We start from the raw sequence: 19,911 nt of genomic DNA, 5'->3' as shown, positions 1-19,911 counted from the left end.
TTTTTATTTCTAGTATAAATTCAAAACATTTAATTTAAATTAGTTATAATAATATACATTAATATAAAAAAGGAGTGCAACAAAAATATAATTAAAAAATATTGTAAATTGCGAAAAGAAATTTTCACTCCGCTCCTCTCAAAAGCTCTGCTGCACGTGCTTCTCCAGTCATGAATATTTCGGAATTTAAAAATGCCTAAATAAAAATGAAAAGTAACTAAAAATCAAATTTTATTTGAAACATAATAACTTACATATATTTGAAAACTCCTTCGTTATTTATTTGTTTTTAATAAAACAAAAATTGTTATTGCACAGAAGCACGCAACACTTTCTGTTTATCGCACGGAATAACAGCTACATAGGTATTTCACAACTTCTCGAAACTTCTATAGAAATATATGCTGTCTCTTTTCGACGTATACAGAAACTACTTATGGAAAAATCGGAAACATTGACAGTCAATTTACTCAGTGGTGACATATGTAGAGCTATAGTAAGCAATATAAATCGTAAGTCTTGTTTTAACAACAGTGACGGTCAATTGCCGAAAAATTTGACAGTTAGTACTGACAGAATAAATGTGAGTGTATTGGTGAACCCATCAGCAGTTTCTTGTAGGTTTTAGTTTCATGAGAGAATTGCTGAGCACAATCTCAAAGCTCCAAGCATGTGCTCAGGAGGACCATATTAGACAAAGAGAATCAAATCGAAGCGTAACAAGCCAGCAAACGGTTGTTGAAGTAACGCTTAAAAGGCCACGAGATACCAACCAAATAAACAGAAAGACGCCATTAAAAAGAACGGTGGTTAAAAAGAGTTGCGAGGGACAGCGATAATAAAGGCTCAAGAACGGAGTCGTCAACAGAAGAATTGCAAAAAATGGTGATATGACGTACGCTGACATACTTCGATAAAAAATAATGGAACTTTGCAAGAGCTTGGCAAAAACGTCTCCTGAGTAAAAAAGACAGCCGAAGGAGAGATTTTGCTAGAACTGAAGAAGACAGAAACAGGAAACACTGAAGGATACAAGGAGGACATAGGAAATATATTGTCCTAGGTGATTAGGCGCAAATTAGAACACTGCAACAGGAGACAACAGTGGAAGTACGTGAAATGGACGATATTACTACGAAAGAGGATATTGCAGAAGCGATTCGTTCTAAAATTAAAGAGTTTAGCCTTTTCAACGAAAAATCAATAGATTTTTAGATTTAGCATTAGAGCGTCTTGTACAGGCACCCAAATAGCAGTGATAATTCTTCCGGTGCAAGAAGCAAAATATCTACTGCAGGCGCAAAAGATAAAGATCGGCTGGACAGTATGCAGAATAAGAGAAAAGACACAACTGAGGAAATGTTTTAGATGCTTGGAATATGGACACATGGCGAAAGCATGCAACAATACGGACAGGAGTCAGTGCTGTATTATATGGGGAGAAGCGATCCACCTTGCAAAACCCTGTGCTAATAAACCCTTTTGCACTGCGTGTAAAAACAGTGGGAGAGCGAACACCGACCACCAAATAGTCAGCTGAAGATGTCCCGAATATACAACCACACCTTACATAATTGCAGGGGATTTTAATGTCAGGGCTCTGGAATGGGGAAGCAAGGCCACTAACCAGAGAGGTAGTACATTGCTCAAAGCCTTCGCTCTGCTAGACGTTGTACTGTTGAACACAGGGATACAAAATACTTTTGTGAAGAATGGGCATGGCTATATTATTTATGTATACATCTTTTGCCAGCAGATCATTATTTCGATCAACAGACTGGCGGGTTCCCTGCTTCAAAGCTCTATGTGACAAAGTAGACGAGAAGCCTATAAGATCGTAATTTCAAAATTGGAAAAATTTAGCGGCTCGTACTACTGCAGAAGACGAACAAACCGGGCCCTTATTGACCACTCTGCATAATTGATTCAATGGACAAAACAATCCTGGAGCGACTAATCTGTCCCCTTTTAGAAGATCACCTGGAAAGGGAAACTTGTAGCCTATCCGACAACAATATGGCTCCCGCAGAAAGCGTTCAACCGTTGATGCAATCGAAAAGCTTTATTTCGAAAATAATGGTTCTGTGCGGAATAAGGATCGCGCACTACGTTCATATTATCGTCGATTGGTTCTGGTTGAATGGCTACGTCAACAAACAAAACTGCCGCATTTCGAGTGAAGTCAAGTGTATGTCGAAACACCGTTACATCCAGAAAAACTGACTGTTTGGTTCGCTTTATGGGCTGGTGGAATCATTGTTCCGTACTTCTTCAAAAACGATGATGGTCAGAACGTTACATTCAGTGGTGATCGGTATAGAGCCATGATTACTAACTTTTTCATTCCTGAATTGAACAACCATGATGTCCAGGAGCTGCGGTTCCAACAAGACGGCGCAACATGTCACACAGCTTGTGCCACAATCGATTTATTGAAAGACACGTTTGGTGGCCGCTTAATTTCATGTTTTGGACCTATGAATTGGCTTTCAAGATCTTGTGATTTAACACCGTTAAACTACTTTCTGTGGGGTTATGTAAAGTCATAAACGCTTAACCATTTGGAAGACAACATTTGCCGTGTTATTGCTGATATACGGCCACAAATGTTGGAAAAAGTCATCGAAAATTGGACGTCCAGATTGGACTACATTCGAGCCAGCCGTGGCAGTTATATTCCAGAAATCATAATTTAAATGTAATGCCACAATATTATCTTTCGTATAAATAAAATTCATGTCAATCGAATAATCCATCGTTGTTTTATTGCAATTTAAAGTTCTATACCTCTAAAGAAACACCCGTTACATAAACGAATCTGTAAGCGTACATTTCTCAACATTGGAATTATCATTATTTTTCTCATTTAACAGTGAAAATTCCTAATGTTGTTTTTTTAGTTTTAGTGCCCATAAACGGTTGGTTACATTTATAAACGGTGAAAATTATGATGAAGATGGAATTGATAATAGAATGATTGAAAAACGGATCACAATGACTCAACGAAATATTGTTTTCAGTTTTTAAAGTGAAACTTTTTTATATGTGTATATCATCTAATTAATTGTTAAGTATTATGTATGTATAATACTTAACACTTACTTAAAGACGTAGAGTTCAATAGAAATATTAGTTGGAGACCTAGCCTACTTTTATCATTTCCCATTATCATTCCCATTTTCCAAGTATAAAATTAAGATTGATGAATCGATTTTTAGTTAAATGTCTATAATGTAAATAAAGTTTCACTTTTACGGTTTCATTGAACCACACAATACTTTTATTTATTTTTTTTTTATTGGCTTTTACTACATTCAGTTTTACTAAATAAATAGAGGTGCAAAATATTAAACACCATTGAAGTAATTAAAAATCGGTCGAAATGTAAGAAAGTAAATAAATTCGAAAGCAGTCACTATGCTAAAGCCCATTATTAAACCCAAAAGACCGCCGAAAGATGCTAGAATTGAAGAAGAAATATGCAATCGAATAAAATATTAGTATAATTTAATAACGCAAGCAAAAAGTAAAAAAAAAAATACAACATTTTATGAAAAATAGAAATACATATGTATTCGATAACTAATACATGTAAATTATATGCTTTTTTCTAAATTTTGAATATTTTTTGAGATTATAAAAAAATTACCTAATGATGACAACCAATCTTGAAAAATATCCTTGCGATAACGCTTGGCCATTAAATCGCTGAAGAAAACATGTAGAAGAATTTCATCGGAATTAACTGTTTTGCTGTGGAGAAATATTGTAAAAAATATTTAAAGAAAAATTATAAAAACAAATGTAATATTTAAAGTAAAATGTAATATTTAAAGCGCACGTGCATAATATATCTGTTTTTTGTTTACGTAAAATAAATCGCCTGCTAATACGCATGTTCGTTCTAATACAAGAAAAATCGTTAACTTCGGTTGCACCGAAGCTATAATTCCCTTCACAAATACAAAGGCTCCTTACAAGAACTTGATTCCGATCGATTAATTTGTATGGCAGCTATATGATATAGTGATCCGATCTATACAATTTCTTCGGAGATTGCATTATTGCCTTAAATAACAATCCTTGCCAAATTTCGTAAAGATACCTCGTAAACGAAAGAGTTTTTTATACAAGCAATTGAATCCGATCATTCGATATAAAGTATGGCAGCTTTATGCTATAGTGATCTGATCTGAACAATTTTTTCGTAGACTACATTGTTGCTTTAGACAATAATTCATATCTAATTTCGTGAAGATACCTTGTCAAATGAACAAGTTTTCCATGCAAGTACTTCATTCCGATTGTTCAGTTTGTATAGCAGCTATATGCTAAAGTGGTCCGATATCAGCTGTTCCGACAAATAAGCAGCTCCTTAGTGAGAAAAGGACTGGTGCAATATATCAGATTGATTGCCTAAAAACTGAGGGACTAGTTTGTATATATGCAGACAGACCGACATGGCTAAATCAACTCAGCTTATCATGCTAATCATTTATGTATATATTTTATAGGGTCTCCGACGGTTCCTTCTGGGGTTCTGGGCAAATTTAATATACGCTGCTCAGGGTAGAAAGATAATTAAATACGTATTAATAAAAGAGAAAAGTTATTTTATCGTATTGTTTTCAAAGTTTTTATAATAGAGCTCATACAATAGTAGTAGGGGCTACAAAATATCTCAATAAGTTATAACTCCTATATGTTCCAAAAAGATGCGGTATGTGAACCAAGCCAAAAGTTATTAGTTCAATGGACCTTTTACGTTCTACTCTGGGCCAGAAGGCTTTCGCAACTCGAGAGGTGTTAAGCTCACACGAAGACAATAGATCCAACGCCCAAATGCACGAAGACAGGGGAACACCTGCTCGTTCCCATCCTGATGTGATTTCTTGTACCTTGCATCGTATGATCTTGAAGAAAGTAGAAACATTCGTTGAAAAAACTTCTAAATATCATTTGTAATGTTATCGGCCAGAAAAAAATATAGTATCGAAATACAACTTAGCAGAAATCCCTTTCGCGACTTCCTTCAAAAAGTAATTTAAATTGATCCATTTTTAAAGGACATTCAAAGAGATAGTTAGCCCCTTGTCCCTTATTTTTAAGATATTAATATGAAATTCTGCACATTTCGGTTTATATAGAAGCTGCTGATTTGTCGGAACTGCCGATATCGGATAACGAAAGCATATAGCTGCCATATAAACTGAACGATCGGATTCAAGTCCTTGTATGGAAAACTTTTTTATTTGACAGATACCATCTCATGAAATTTAGTGTGGATATTGTTTGAGGCAATGATAAAATCGACGAAAATATTGTTCAGATTGCACTATCATAGCATAAAGCTGTCATGTAAACTGACCGATCAAATCAAGATAAATGACTTTTACGCTTTAAAAAATGCTGTCTCATATCTCAATTTCTTACTTTATATTGTTATTCGTAGAAACTAATTTCATATCCAATTGCCCCGTAGTTATTTCGGACGGATAATTGTTAAATTCGCAGGTGGGTAAACAGTCACAAGGAAATTTACCCGTAGTTTGCACAACTGATAACGTTGTATTTTTTGTTGGTAATGCCAATGCAAAGATCTCTAAAAATTTGGTTTAATTAATACAAAAATACATACTTGCTTTAATACTATCCACCTACCTCGTGCATTTAGAATACAATAAATCTCACTTAGGCCACAAATTCGGAAACTGCCATTGTTTGGCAAGCTCATTGGAATGCACCCACAAAGCTCATGCAGATATCTTGTACGACACTCAGCCATGCAATTGACAAACGAGTATCGTTGCATGGATGGCAAGGCTCGCTCATTGTAAAATAAACAGTTGCGCAACCCTACATCCATATTTCTAACCACATTTGTCGCATATGTCGATTCGGGATTTATGCGTACGAAACTTTCACGACCCGAAGTGACTACTTTCGTTTCGGCGTTTTCATCGGGGAAATTATGAGCATCATGTATAAATAGACGAAATCCATAACTGCTAAGATAAGTGCCAAAGTAGTCATCGGTTATGGGATTGAGTACGACGGAGATACCAGTGGAATGACCACAGCCGGTAACGCGATAGGGTTGCTTCGGCACTTGATATGCTATTTTTCTGTTAGGAAATAGTTGTATTTTAAGGCCATGCCATGGAGTAAAGTAAAATAATATACGTTCACTTACTTTGGAAAATTAGTAGTTGCACGTCCATGATAGTTAAAGGAGCAGCAGACTTCCTCGAGTGCTTGGACTGGCTGAAAAAGGCTATCACAACGCGACCTAGTACCTTTCCAAACACATTTCGAAATCATATCCATGCAGTTCGGTGTAAGTTCTTGCGCTAATTTTGCTATAGTAAAGTTGTTATCATTGAGTATATTTCCAAAGATGTCAAAATCTTCTTCGGTGTGATTTAAGGCGAAATTGAAGAACATTGTTATGCGAAAGAGACTTAATAATTTCTGCTCAGAAACATTTGATGGTCGTTTACTAAAATTTTGTGAACATATTTTTAGTTGGTGTAAGCAATATGTAGATATCTTATAGTAATACAGAGATATACCTCAAGGTCAAAATTGACCCGGACTTGTCCATTTACTTAGTGTAAAATCGAATAGATAAATAATTTTTCTATATTTGTACAATAGTTTGCAAGAACCGCGGCTACGGAATCGTTTAAAAATGTTGCAGAAGGGGCGTCAGAGATATGGTAGAGGCTTTCAGCATCTTTTATTGGTCGATTCGACGCTGAAGCATGTCAATGTCGTCGCATGACATGATGATCCTAGAAAGATTGTGACTGACTTTTTGGTCAAACACAAAACGAGAGTCAGCGCTTAGGCAATGTACTCACATGCGGAATCATACTATGATAGTTCATCTTGAAACTGCGCGATATAGCTGAGATAGTAGGTGTTTCAAAAGATTTTGTAGGTCATATTCAGTATGAATGTATGGGTGACTTACGAATCGTGCTACAAAAGCAGACCGTAATACAATTTTTTCTGTGTGAGTAATCGACTTCCTTTTTTAACACGCTTATATTAGTTTCACTTGTATGTCTGTTTGTAACTAAAAAACTAAACTCAACACGATTACAAAGTATGCGCAAAATGTTTGCATACTTTTTAACACTCTTTTATTAGCTTCATTTCTATGTGTGTCTGTCTGTTTGTAATCAAACTAAATCCAACACGAATACAAAGTATGCGCAAAATATTTGCATACTTTTAGGCATATTTTGGCATCTCAAAGGGAACAAATCAACTGAACGGACAACAAAAATTATAATATTTAGGATAAATTTTTTTAATGGCAGATCAAAATATGGAAGCAAAATACAGCTATGGAACTGCTGAGAGACGAATGCTACCAATAATCCTAAGTTGGGCATCGACTGTTCATAAGATGCAAGGCTCTACAGTTGATCATGCAATCATTTATTTAGGATCTCGGCTGTTTGCTGCTGGACAAGCATATGTAGCACTTAGCCGGTGCAGATCTTTGGACGGCATTCAGATTGAAGAACTTGACTGCTCCAAGTTGACAGGTAAGACCCCAAGTAACAACGAAGCGTTAGACGAAATGGAACGACTAAGAAATATTTCATAAGAGCCGTCATTATCAGTTGGTCGCCAATAATATAATATCGATTCACAAATCATCAAGCACAAGTTCATACAACTGTGTCTAAAATGATTAATTGAAAAATTTCATTTATATTTTTAGCAAGACACAATTATAAGATGATAGAATTCTGGTAAAAAGAGTCGAGAAAATATGAAATACAATCGAGTTCATAACGATGAGTCATACCATATATTGGTCATACATTACATACTGTGATACTTCGTCCGAAAATGTACATAGTGTAGATAGCTACAGCTACTATTTATTAAAAAATAATAAAATATAAATAAATATAGTTTAAAAAAACTAAAAAAAAAAACGCTGTTAAAGAATATCGAACTAAAAAGTTGAAAATAAATATAGTTTAAAAAAACTAAAGACACACGCTTTTAAAGAATATCGAACGAAAAAGTTGAAAAAAGCGTGGGGCGTTCGATATACGAAAATTATGGCAAAAAGCGCCCTAAGCCTTTTCCTCAATTATACTAGTATTTTTTATATACTATTTTTTTAAGTTAATTTTTAAAATTATTTTCAAGACAGATTAAGACAAGATTAGACAGGATTTTGGTGGAAGATGGTGGTTGGTTAACATGTTTGCCGAATCCGAAAGTATAGAAAAAGACCGCACCATCAAAATCCGTATGTTCGTGTACAAGAAACAATCGCGGCAATTCCATCGTTAATTCAGGCAAATCCAAAAGATTCGACTCGCAACTCATCGGCGAAACTGGGAGTTAGTAGACGGTCATTACAACAGCCAAAAAGTGATTGAAATGACCTAAGAAAACAACAATTTGAAAAATTGCCTGTTTATGTCTGATGAGGTCCATTTTGATCTAAACGGAAATGTAAACAAGGAAAATTGCCTTATATGGAGTGAATCAAATCCTGAAATAATCCACGAGATGAATCTTTATTCAGAACGAGTCACTATGTGGTGCACAGTTTCATCAAGGTGTATTAGCGGGTCCTACTTCTTTGAAGAAAACGGTGTAGCAGTAACTGTCAATGGCCACCGTTATTTAAAGATGTTGAATTGGGTTTATTTTACCCAGGACATATCGCTTTCAATAGTATTTGGTTGCAGCAAGATGGAGCAACAGTAAACATAGCCAGACCGGTTATTGCGGAGCTCCAACGAAAATTTGACGACAAATTAATATCAATAACCCCCACTTTCCGCTGGCCTCCCAATATCACCTGATCAGACTGCACCAGACTATTTTTTATGGGGTAATGTCAAGCAAGAGGTATATAAAATAAAAATTGCCATACAATAAAAAAACGCATTGATTTAAAAAAAAGTTATTACGGTGCTCTTCTGTAGCACGATTCGTGAGCCATCCTGTATGAAGCATGAGAAAGCTGTCGGCGCGTTTATTCACCCACTTCACAGCAGTTTTCATAGCAATTTGTTCACAAAACATGGATCCACTAGTATATAACAGATATAAAGGAATAGACGAAACAGTGGACTTCACCTAGCGAACCTGTACGATGTAGGCAAGGACTGTCATGTCGCCCGGAAAGGTCATGGACACCAAGCTTTGATTTGCATTCACTAGTTGGGCAAAACGGTCAGAGGGCTCCACATGCCGAAATATTGGGTTGCTACGACACCGAATTATATAAACAACGGCCCCATTTCGCTTAGAAAAAGTAGTCTTCATCATGCTTAAGCTTGTTCGTTCGCCGTGATTACGTTACCAAATTGCCGCTCCTCCATACATCAACCATTTTTCCCAGATTTGACCTCGAGTGACTTCTTTTTGTTTTCAAACTTGAAAATGTTACTCGTCGTTCAGAAATTTGAGTGGATTGAATGTGTTGCCGCTACCATGGAATCCTACTATGTATGAAGATGTTTGAAGATGAGCTTCTATTAAACCTTTTTATTTTTGGCTTGAGAGGTACGAAATTATCAAAATTGGACTTGCCGATTTTTACAAGGTTCTCTCAAGGCGAATTTTTTACCAGCAAAATCATTCGTCATAGACAGGAAAAGATAGTAGTCACTTGGTGATAGGTTCGACTAAATAATGAATTGAATAAAATTGTTTTGCTCTTTCATCTATTATATCTCGCTATTTTCAGTGAATTATAATATGAAAAAAACTGTCACGGAGTTAGCCGTAGTCAACAAGTTTAGCCGTAGGGAACCAGCTCATGGTAGATAATTCGCATAATGACAATCCTACAAAATACATAACAAAACCCTCTTGACCGTCAATCTTTGCTTTCGCATAACGTCCTTGTTAGTGACCACACAGGTCCACAAGGTTTTTTGCGTTAACTCGTGTGGCACTCATACATTGAGTTTATTTTGTATCCAGCTTATTTTTATACTCTCGCAACTTGTTGCTACAGAGTACAAGTATAATAGTTTTGTTCACCTAAAGGTTGTTTGTATCACCTAAAACTAATCGAGTTAGATATAGGGTTATATACTTGTATATATATTATATAAATGATTAGGATGAAGAGACGAGTTGAAATCCAGGTGACTGTCTGTCCGTCCGTGCAAGCTGTAACTTGAAGAAAAATTAAGATATCTTTAAGAAATTTCAAACGAGTATACAATTTGACTTTGCGAGAGTATAAAATGTTCGGTTACATCCGAACTAAGCTCTTTCTTACTTGTTAGGTAGTTCCAAACGGTTTTTGTGTAATTTTAAGCTCTTGGACAATCGAAACAGTGCTGACATGAAGTCGCTTTTCCATTATATTAGCGAATTTCCATTATATTAGCGAAATCGTCGACTGCTATGATAAAACTGTCTGAGAAATTTTTTAGTACGAAATCTTATCTTTCTACCGTTATTTTGCGTAACTCTATGTATATACAAGTACTTCTTGAATTATTATTATTTTGTTGAATTTTGGTAATACATGTATATGTTTTGTATCTATGAATTGTTTTGACTTTTAACATAATTAAGATATAAAATATCCTATCTTTTAAGTTAAATCGAAGTGGACACAGTGTGCTAAATTTTACTAGAATTGATTCAGTATGTATTATATATATTGGGGGAACAAAACCGAAACCCCTTGTAGTAGTATAAATTTCAGCAACTGAAACATTATTGCGCGTCAAATAATCCCCTAAAAAGTTTGCATATATTTAAAAAAAAACTGTTTGTTTCAATAATGTTTATATAATTTTTCAATAGAAATTAATTTCCACTTACAGCGTTCTCGCCAACTTCATCGCCTTTATTTTGGAAATCTTATTGAAATTACAAATGGTCACCGCCGGAAACGGTATATTCCATGTTGGAAAATGTGCGCTCTCAATCACGGTCACTGTGGGTGTTTCACGATTCCAAAACCACGAAACACTCACCAAAACAATTGAAGTTATAATCGATATGATAACGACGACAATCCAGAAATGCCGCTCATTCGTCGTGGAACCTTTCAAAGTTATATAATTGAAGCCATGCAGCGATGTGCTATTACAATAATTGCGAAGATTTTCCACTAACCAGTGACGCACTGGCGAAAAACTGGCCAATTGGCGGAGGCGTGAGGCTTTCCGTGGTTGCAGCTTAGAACTATTTTTGATCGAGCTTGCTGGTGAAACAAGTATGTTTTTTGGTTTCATATTTTGTTGTTCGTTGTTTAGTATATCAAAAACGCGATTATGTGATACTTTAAATGGTGAGCGTTTAAAAGCAGACAGAGAAGACATTGTTGGCGGTTTGTGGAAAAAAATTAACTGTAGTTTTGTGTATGACTGCAAAGTGCGGTGTCGTGTTAATAACTGAATCGTCGAGTTAATGCATGTTAGCTGTAGCAGGTATAACTCTACAGTATTTCTTAAAGGCTATTAATTTGTGGCATTAATTTAATTATAGACACTCTAAGTAAACAAATTTCATATGACAATAAAGTGCACATACCAATTACCGTTAAACACGGTGGACAGTCATTTAGAGTAATTTAGTGAGAGTTAATGACCCAAAAAAGTAAACACATTTAAATTTATCTATATGAGCTACATTATCCTCTTTTGTGAGAAAGCAAGAATTTGACAACAATTAACTTCCACTTCCCTCTCTTGCAATCGCATTATTTTCTCATGACTGTATGCATTTTTTTCAATTTCACTTGCTTTTTCATAGCCTGCCGTCGTTTGGTTATCCTCGTTAGCAGATGGCCCATCGGTCGCACGAGAAGAAAGAAAACTATTTCAAAGCAAGAGATGAAACTAATACCCATATATAAGCTAGTTATGCCGCCGAACAACCCTGTGAATTATTGAAATGTGTATATTGTTAATTCTACACGTGTGCTACAATTTAGAATACGCACCGAAATAGTTTTGCCAGTGGTACTGCACATCCAGGCGCATGTAGTTCCCACTCATATCGGCGTAGAAGGTGTGTACCACCAAATGATTTTTTAACTCAATACCGCGACTACATACAAGTAAAGACCGTAATAAGAGAAAAATAAAAAGGAATTGCCATGGAATTAAGAAAAAAATAACAATTATAAGCATATAAAAAGTTACAACTAAAATAACAGTAAACTGTTTTTTTGCTTACACACGATTAGTGATACCCTAAATAGAAATGTTTTGATATGTGTATGAATAAATACAAGTACGGAAGGCCTGAGTTCGGGTGTAGTCGAAAATTTTATACTCATGTAATACGCAAAGAACAAAGCTGGGAAATACTTTCAAGTGTTGTTAAACGTATATCAACAAGAAAAACTTAGATTGCACCGAAGCTAGAATACCCTTTACAACTATATGTATTAGTAGTCCGATCAAAGCAATATATTATATTTACATATAACGAGAGTGTAGCGTTGCCTTAGACAATAATTCATGCCAAATTTCGTGAAGATATCTTGTCAAATAAAAACGTTTTCCATACAAGGACTTTGTTGATCGACTTTTTGTATGTCAGCTGTATGCTATGGTTGCCCGATATTGGTAGTTCTGACAAATGAGCAGCTTCTTGGTCTGACGGACGGACTGACGGGAATGGATAAATCGACTCAAATCGTCACGCTGATCATATTATAGGGTGTTACAAACCCCTATTCAGGGTATAAAAATGTTGCGTAAGAATTCAATATTCATCAGTCGAAGAAATAAGCAATGGATAAACAGTAGTATTACGCGTTCAGTTGATTTTGCTAGGATATCTTACTTATTGAACAATATATACGGTGTAAGGTAGGTAAGAGTGCAGCCTCTTCGGGTAATAAGATCTTTAAATATTGCTACCTCGTTTCATTGTTGTAATTCAGATGATTTGGTGCCCTCAAAGAAACTTCTTATCTCCGTTGTGCTTTTTGTAGATAGACATTCAAGGTTTGGTAACTGATGGATTCCCAAATATTCTACAAGGGGGTTGTGATAGAACTGGACACTCGCACAGGAAGTGTAGAACCGTTTCCTTACTCCCTTGGAGTTTGCAGCTGCGGCAAATTTTGTTATGGGGCTATCTTGTATTTGCTTGTAGATTTCCATCTCTTCTAAGCAACTTGTTCAAATTAATTCTCTCTTGATCGGTCCTAACGGCACGGGTAATTAATTGTAGGTCAAAAATTAACCTTGCAATGGCTGCACTTGAATTTTTGTAATGAAGCACTACAAATATAAATATTTAATAATCAAACAGGTATAAATTTTACGCAAAAATCGGCGTGATATACTGAAAGAGAGATATACTTGTATATATTATGTGCTTCCACATTAAAAAATCCTTCCACTGCAGTTTTAAAGAGAGGTTGAATTAGTTGTTTAAAAAGTCTTCCGAAAGCATTTATTTTATTACGGCATGTGAGGACGTTTACATATATTCTTACTAGGGCGACTCAAAACAACAACACACACAATTCTGTTTTAAAAATGTTTTATTGTAGAATGGTGAGTTCAAACATCGCTTTATTTTCCCAAAAACAGGACCACTAAAAAGCGGAATTTTGAAGGACAAAGAGTATAAGAAAAAATAACAGAAAGGAAAAACCACTAAATCAAAAGTATTTTTACGCTGTCTATATGAAAACGAAATTTATACAATTTGAAATAAGTAAATCAAGTGAGGCAAACAAGAACTTTCATATATTCATCGATGACTTTAGTATTGTTCATATATATTATATAAATTGGTAAGTTATATCATAACTTTATATATTATTTATATCAAAGTGCTCGATTAAAATAAGACATAAACAAATTTTTTAAACCATACAAAACAAATTAATATATATAATATCTCAGACTTACTATAAATCCATATTATTTATCGAATAGTTCCTATCCAAAGTCATACCATCGAAGTCCGCTCTATGTATACAATACTCACATTCCGGGTAACAATCACAAATGTATCTTTCAGCCTTGAGATCAGTTTTATAATCCTTATCGCTGGGATAAATTGTTCTCAAAAGCGTATCTAAATAAAGGAAAAGTTCATTGTAGACTAATAAATATTTGTGTGTATAGAAAGTTTGGGTTAGTGGTTGGGCATAATCATATCTTGAAAAGCAAGTGACAATTGACTAACGAGTTTAGACTCAAATTAAACTAGTCGGTATTGAACGGACTTGTACCCGTATTATGAAGAGAATTATAAAAAAAGCAAGAAAAGCTTTAAAATATCTCGTTCCATCGATGCGCTAAAACCATTTGGTGCTCCTAATGAAACTTCTTCCCGTTATGATTTTTGTGGACAGCTATTCCACATTTGGTGCCTGTTGGGTTCTAAGTATTCTCTGTCTGATTTGTGTGAGAGCTGGGCATTCACAGAGAAAGTGGGAAACAGTTTCCTTATTTCCTTCTAGCTTGCAGCTGTGGCAAATATTGATATAGGGCAGACCCATTTTAAGTGTATGTACTTCAAAACAGTCCCACCTTATTGTTACTGTAAGTCTGTAAATACTATTCTTGGACCTATATAATAAGTTCTTAGTTCATACTTGGGCCATATCTGCTTCGTTATCATGCAGTTCGTTATTGATACTCGCCTCGGATGCGTCTAAAGAGGCTTCTAGGTTTGTCAGTCTGTTTTTTTGAGCCGAGAAACCAAATTATGAAGTTGATCTGTCAGTGAGCTTCAAGCCTTCCTGCAATTGTTGACTGCGCTGGAATTAACCTGCATGGGGTCGGCAAGGCCAGCAGTACCGCCTGGTTAATTGTATGGTTGTCAAGGTAGTTATTTAGCAATTCAATAGAACACCACAAGCCTTCTCTATATCTGATGTATATATGATAAAAAGAAAGATATGAATGTCAATGGGCCTCTACTAGACATCCATAGGTATAGATAAAGGTTGTATAATCCTCACCTACTCAACCTATTATCCATTCACGTCTAGAGGGTACCCTCTCCCGAAAGTGTCAAATGAATTCTAACCTTGGGAGAATATAGTATAATTTCTTAAGTTTAGCTGGTTCAGAATTTCGCTAGGTCCGTAATCCTTCCTATTCCAACTACCTAATTCCTTTATTCTTAAAGCTGAACTTGCTGCTTCTTTCCGTGTAAAGACGTCTATGCGCAGTTGATGCAGGAGCATATTAAGTGCACCAGTCGGACATGACTTAAATGCCCCGGAAACCCCGGTGAATTGTTAGAAAATTTGAAAACATTTTGAGGGAAGCAGCTTACTTTATAACGGGTGTTTTTTTTTGAGGTATGGACTGGTTCTGGTTGAATGGCTACGTCAACAAACAAAACTGCCGCATTTGGAGTGAAGCTAATCCTCAAGTGTATGTCGAAACACCGTTACATCCAAAAAACTGACTGTTTGGTTCACTTTATGGGCTGATGGAATCATTGTATTGTCATCGTACTTCTTCAAAAACGATGATGGTCAGAACGTTACATTCAGTGGTGATCGGTATAGAGCCATGATTACTAACTCTTTCATTCCTGAATTGAACAACCATGATGTCCAGGAGCTGCGGTTCCAACAAGACGGAGCAACATGTCACACAGATTGTGTCACAATCGATTTATTGAAATACATGTTTGGTGGCCGCTTAATTTCATGTTTTGGACCTATGAATTGGCCTTCAAGATCTTGTGATTTAACACCGTTAAACTATATTCTGTGGGGTTATGTAAAGTCATTGGTCTATGCGCATAAGCCACAAACGCTTAACCATTTGGAAGACAACATTCGCCGTGTTATTGCCGATATACGGCCACAAATGTTGGAGAAAGTCATCGAAAATTGGACGTCCAGATTGGACTACATTCGAGCCAGCCATGGCGATCATATGCCAGAAATCATATTTAAAATGTAATGCCACAAGATTATCTTTCGGATAAATAAAGTTCATGTCAATCGAATAATCCATCGTTGTTTTATTGCTTTATAAGAGGAACCATCTCTCTAGAGCATACTACATTAGTAATTGTGTCACTGAAGATAATGAACACGAATGGGTACAGTTATTCTTGTGTTAATAATACGTGATAGAGACAGATACACAAGGCAAGGAGAGAACTGATAATCACTACATGCTATGTGTTATAATATTCCCATCTGAACAATTTATTCGGAGATTGTCGAATTATTTTGGACAATAATTTTGACCGATCACTCAGATCCCCACGCTGATCATTTATATAATCGTACATACTTGTATGCATATACTGTATAAGGTATCCAACGTTTTCTTCTGGGTGTTACAAATTTCGTAGCAAACTTAGTATGCTATAGTGATCAAGACATAAAAATTGGCGATTTAAATATGGTACACTTTATAACTGTAAAATGAAACTGTATGTTTGGGTATTTTAACGGACCTTGCTTGATTCATAATGAATGTCAAAGGCAACGAACGTCTCATTAAATCTAACCTCAACTAAAATGGCTGTTCCATGAGATAGAGTTTCAAAACACCGCCTGATTGCATAATATACTTGTAGGCCCTACAATAACCAGTCTAAATTTACGAATTTAATTTTTTCGGTGCAAAAAAAAAAACAAACCGTTTATCTTACCAATTTGAGCCATTACACAGCTCGCCTGCATAAGGGAGCAAACGGTCCAGTTTTGCGCACGTGGCCATAATGGTGGCACACAACCGCAGATCCTCCATACTTTTTTACTACGACATTCAGCAAAACAATTCTGTTGTGTATACTCAGGAAATGCAAGCAATTTGCGTTCGTTAGGTAAATAGCAACGACGCCAGTGCAGATCTTGATTTTTCAATAAAGTCGTTGCTTCAGTGATGTGTTGTGCAGCATGAATATGAATCTCGTCGCCAGGAAATACCATTTGATTTGGCATATTGATACTGATAAAATCGTTTCCAGTGCTTGTGTATATTTGATAGCCGGCAAATTTATTTCTAGACGCATAGTAATCTTCTACCTGTGGATCGAGCAGAACCGTTAGACCCCATCTATAGCCGAAGCGGTTGCTGTGTATGCTTAACTCTTCTGTTGTTTGATTTCGATTTATAACGGCATCATAGTTGAATGCACAACAGAAGCCATGCTGTGTTTGTACACGCTGGAATAATACGTTGCAGTTATATATTTGATCACGTATTTTACAACGTACCAGTTGACTTTCGCAATCTGGTGAGATTTTTTGTAAAAAATCGCTGTGTGTATAATTCGCGCTAGTTAAAAGCATATGCAAAGAACGGTAGGCGGCAGGCGTGGCATTTACCGGTAGTGAACTATATAGGACATATGGAATGAGGGGACGAATTTGGTCGGCGATATCGGAACTGAAACTGAAAGGAAAGCAGAATTAAATATATATATATTTATTAGTTCGGAATTAGTTAAATATATGTATAGTTTAGAGGGGATATCACCCTTGTTATACAAGTACATGTTTTATTTCAAGCAAACATTTAAATCTTAAAATAGTTGTAAGGATTTTGTTCAATAAGATGAGAGGCCACTTATTGACAGAGAACCAAAGCACTGACTTGTAGTTTAGGCAGTAACGTAATTATTGCGTCATTATTTATCAGCCATCAAATAGATCGTTCAAGTGAAAGCGTGATAAGCTTATGATTTAAATGGTAAGTAATGAAATATACGATCAAATTTGACTTGACCTGTGGAAGCTTTGTCCCTACATTAGATGTGGCCTACAGCGTAACCAGGCAGGTGAGTACGAAAACCAACTCAGAGAAGCATTTAAACGCCAAGAAAAGCTCCTGAAGTCAGCTATTACCCAAAATATCCTGTTTCGAAAAGCTTTGTGAAGAAGCAAGCATAGACCACTGGGGAACTGCGTACAAAATATATACGCCGAAATTCAAGAATTAGCCGCAGTAACCTAAGAACGCATCATTTATAAGGAAAGTCGGTGAAGCAATATTTCCGACACATGATCCCTTTTCCTATGTAAAGCGAAACATAGACACAGAACCACTCCTATTAGTCACAGAAGAAAAACTAGAACTGCTATTGGAAAAAAAAATCAAAAACTCCAAAGCGCTTGGAATAGACGGTATACCCTTGTTTGTTCGTTAAAACGTACAATGCATGTATAATAGAAGAGATGGTTAGCGACACGTGGAAGGTACAGTATTTGGTTCTACTTCCAAAACCAAACAAGCCACCTGAAGTACCTTGATCATATCGACCTCTGTGCATGCTCGACACGATTGGTAAAGTGTACGAATGTATAGTAAGAAACCGCTTGGAGTTAACAATGCAAAAAAATGATGAGACAATACGGCAATAAACTCAGTGCATAGGCTTTCTGCAATATGCGTGATAGGTGCTTTCGAACCATATCAAGCCACGCTGAAAGGCGTGATAATAATAGCTGATTAAAGTTCCGCACTTCGGCTTTCGATGCTTTCTCCTAACAACGCTTATTGTAAGTCTCGATTGGGATGGTCTTGTGGTTGTTGTTTAAGCAGCAGAATTCTGACGAGTTGACAGTCCTTGTCCGAATAAAAATCCGGGTCCGTGCCGGTTACGTCGACCCGACTGTCATGGGAACGGATTGGGATAGGTCTTCATTGTCTTCTGTGAATGACTTGTAATGGCTTCAACGGTCTAGGAAAACAGGAAAAAGTCACTAGGAGCCAAATCTGGCAAATATGGTGGCTGAGCGATTCCTCTTGTTTCGTATTTGGCCAAAAAGTAGGTCACAATCATGCTAAAATATGACGCCGGATTTAGGTCTTTTGGTAAGAGTCAAGTATTTTTTTCGATGTTATCGTCATTAACAGTGGTGGATGGATGACTCGCATGAAGTAAGTTATCAAAGACTTCACGACCTTACTGAATGCTTTCTGCCACTCAAATCGTTATGTTCGTAGTAAAGTAAACTCCCCAAAACAGTTCTGAAACATTTCAAGCGATCCCGTATACGTAATTTTTTTAGAAACTCAAAACTTCAAGCAAACTCGTTGTTCAATTTTTTCCATGGTTAAAATCGTCAGACAAACTTTTCGCGTCGTAAACAAACAACTGCCAAACATACACTAATTAATATATGGAGATCAAACTTCTCACGAACAAAGACTAAAGTTCAGTCCGTGTCAAATATGATCACATGGTATTCCCATTGTAATATTAATTTTAGGGACCTCTATAGCTCCATTGAAGCTTGTCAGTTTTTACTATTTTGAGTAAAAGCAGGTCAGTCGGTTTGTTATAAGCGAGTTTCAAAAGAAGGATCAACTTAAATCTCCATAAAGTATTCAACTAAACTGATAACATCTCTGGACACAAAAGGGATCATACACGTTACAAAGATGTTCAGATGGATAACAAAAAAAAAAATTTATTAAAATTTTGAATTCATATAAATTGATAAGATATGCAATTAAACTAGTTTTATATAAATACTCACTCCTTTATTAGCAACTCATTGAGTTTCTTCTTCGAGATGTGGTTAAAATTGCAAAACGTAATCGTTGGAAAAGTTTTACCCCAAAATATGCCGGTTTTTGTGTTTATATATAAAATCGTGGGATTATCAGCATTTAAACTTAAAGAGTTCCACAATGTATAAATGGATAAAGTCAACATAGAGCACAGAATAAAACACCAAAACATGCGTTGCCACCTTGAAGCACCCACTAAATAATGTAAACCGTGCACACTTGCCAATTCGCAATAGATTTTGAAGGCGCTGTTCGACTTATGCACATTTTGCTGAATATTTACTTTTCTAGTATCCTTAAGTAAATTATTCAAGGGTTTAACTTGCACCACTCGGTGCTGGGGAATTTTCTCAATCAATAGACGCCATTTTTCACGTATACTTTGGTTCAAAGTCAATGGTTTGGACTGGAGGTCACTGAAATC

At 35.9% G+C, this 19,911-nt stretch overlaps 1 protein-coding gene and 1 long non-coding RNA gene across 5 annotated transcripts in view; one reads left to right on the top strand and one right to left on the bottom strand.

Moving 5' to 3' along the window:
* Positions 1-11,576, top strand: part of LOC138856276 (uncharacterized) — a 534,605-nt gene extending 523,029 nt beyond the window's left edge. Inside the window, exon 2 of the long non-coding RNA XR_011395442.1 lies at positions 10,836-11,576. This is a non-coding gene — a long non-coding RNA (uncharacterized lncRNA). The remainder of the gene's footprint in view (positions 1-10,835) is intronic.
* Positions 3,285-19,683, bottom strand: LOC106620624 (pickpocket protein 11). Of its 4 annotated transcripts, XM_070106775.1 has the most exons (8): positions 19,454-19,683; positions 16,618-17,363; positions 13,893-14,061; positions 6,194-6,499; positions 5,662-6,125; positions 5,434-5,602; positions 3,650-3,753; positions 3,285-3,460 (listed from the first exon to the last, which is right to left on the bottom strand). In XM_070106775.1, the coding sequence occupies exons 1-8, from the start codon at positions 19,657-19,659 to the stop codon at positions 3,348-3,350; spliced, it is 2,277 nt and encodes a 758-aa protein (XP_069962876.1). In that variant the 5' UTR covers positions 19,660-19,683; the 3' UTR covers positions 3,285-3,347. The 4 variants fall into 4 exon arrangements, 3 of the variants coding, with proteins under 3 accessions (XP_069962876.1, XP_014094642.2, XP_069962877.1); XR_011395441.1 differs by lacking the exon at positions 5,434-5,602 and having other exon boundaries at positions 3,357-3,460; XM_014239167.3 differs by lacking the exons at positions 13,893-14,061; positions 16,618-17,363; positions 19,454-19,683 and adding an exon at positions 10,834-11,336.
* Positions 19,684-19,911: the final 228 nt, after the last annotated feature.

Source organism: Bactrocera oleae, chromosome 3, assembly GCF_042242935.1.
Source record: "Bactrocera oleae isolate idBacOlea1 chromosome 3, idBacOlea1, whole genome shotgun sequence".
Classification (NCBI taxonomy): domain Eukaryota; kingdom Metazoa; phylum Arthropoda; class Insecta; order Diptera; family Tephritidae; genus Bactrocera; species Bactrocera oleae.
This window is presented reverse-complemented; position numbering and strand designations above follow the sequence as displayed.

Excerpts from the sequence above, each read along its gene's own strand:
- LOC106620624 (XM_070106775.1), bottom strand. The coding sequence starts at position 19,659 with ATGTTTTGGTGTTTTATTCTGTGCTCTATGTTGACTTTATCCATTTAT. Across the intron at positions 5,603-5,661 it reads TTGTATTCTAAATGCACGAG|AGATCTTTGCATTGGCATTA; the intron begins GTAGGTGGATAG and ends CCAAATTTTTAG. Across the intron at positions 3,461-3,649 it reads AGATTGGTTGTCATCATTAG|CATCTTTCGGCGGTCTTTTG; the intron begins GTAATTTTTTTA and ends CTTCAATTCTAG.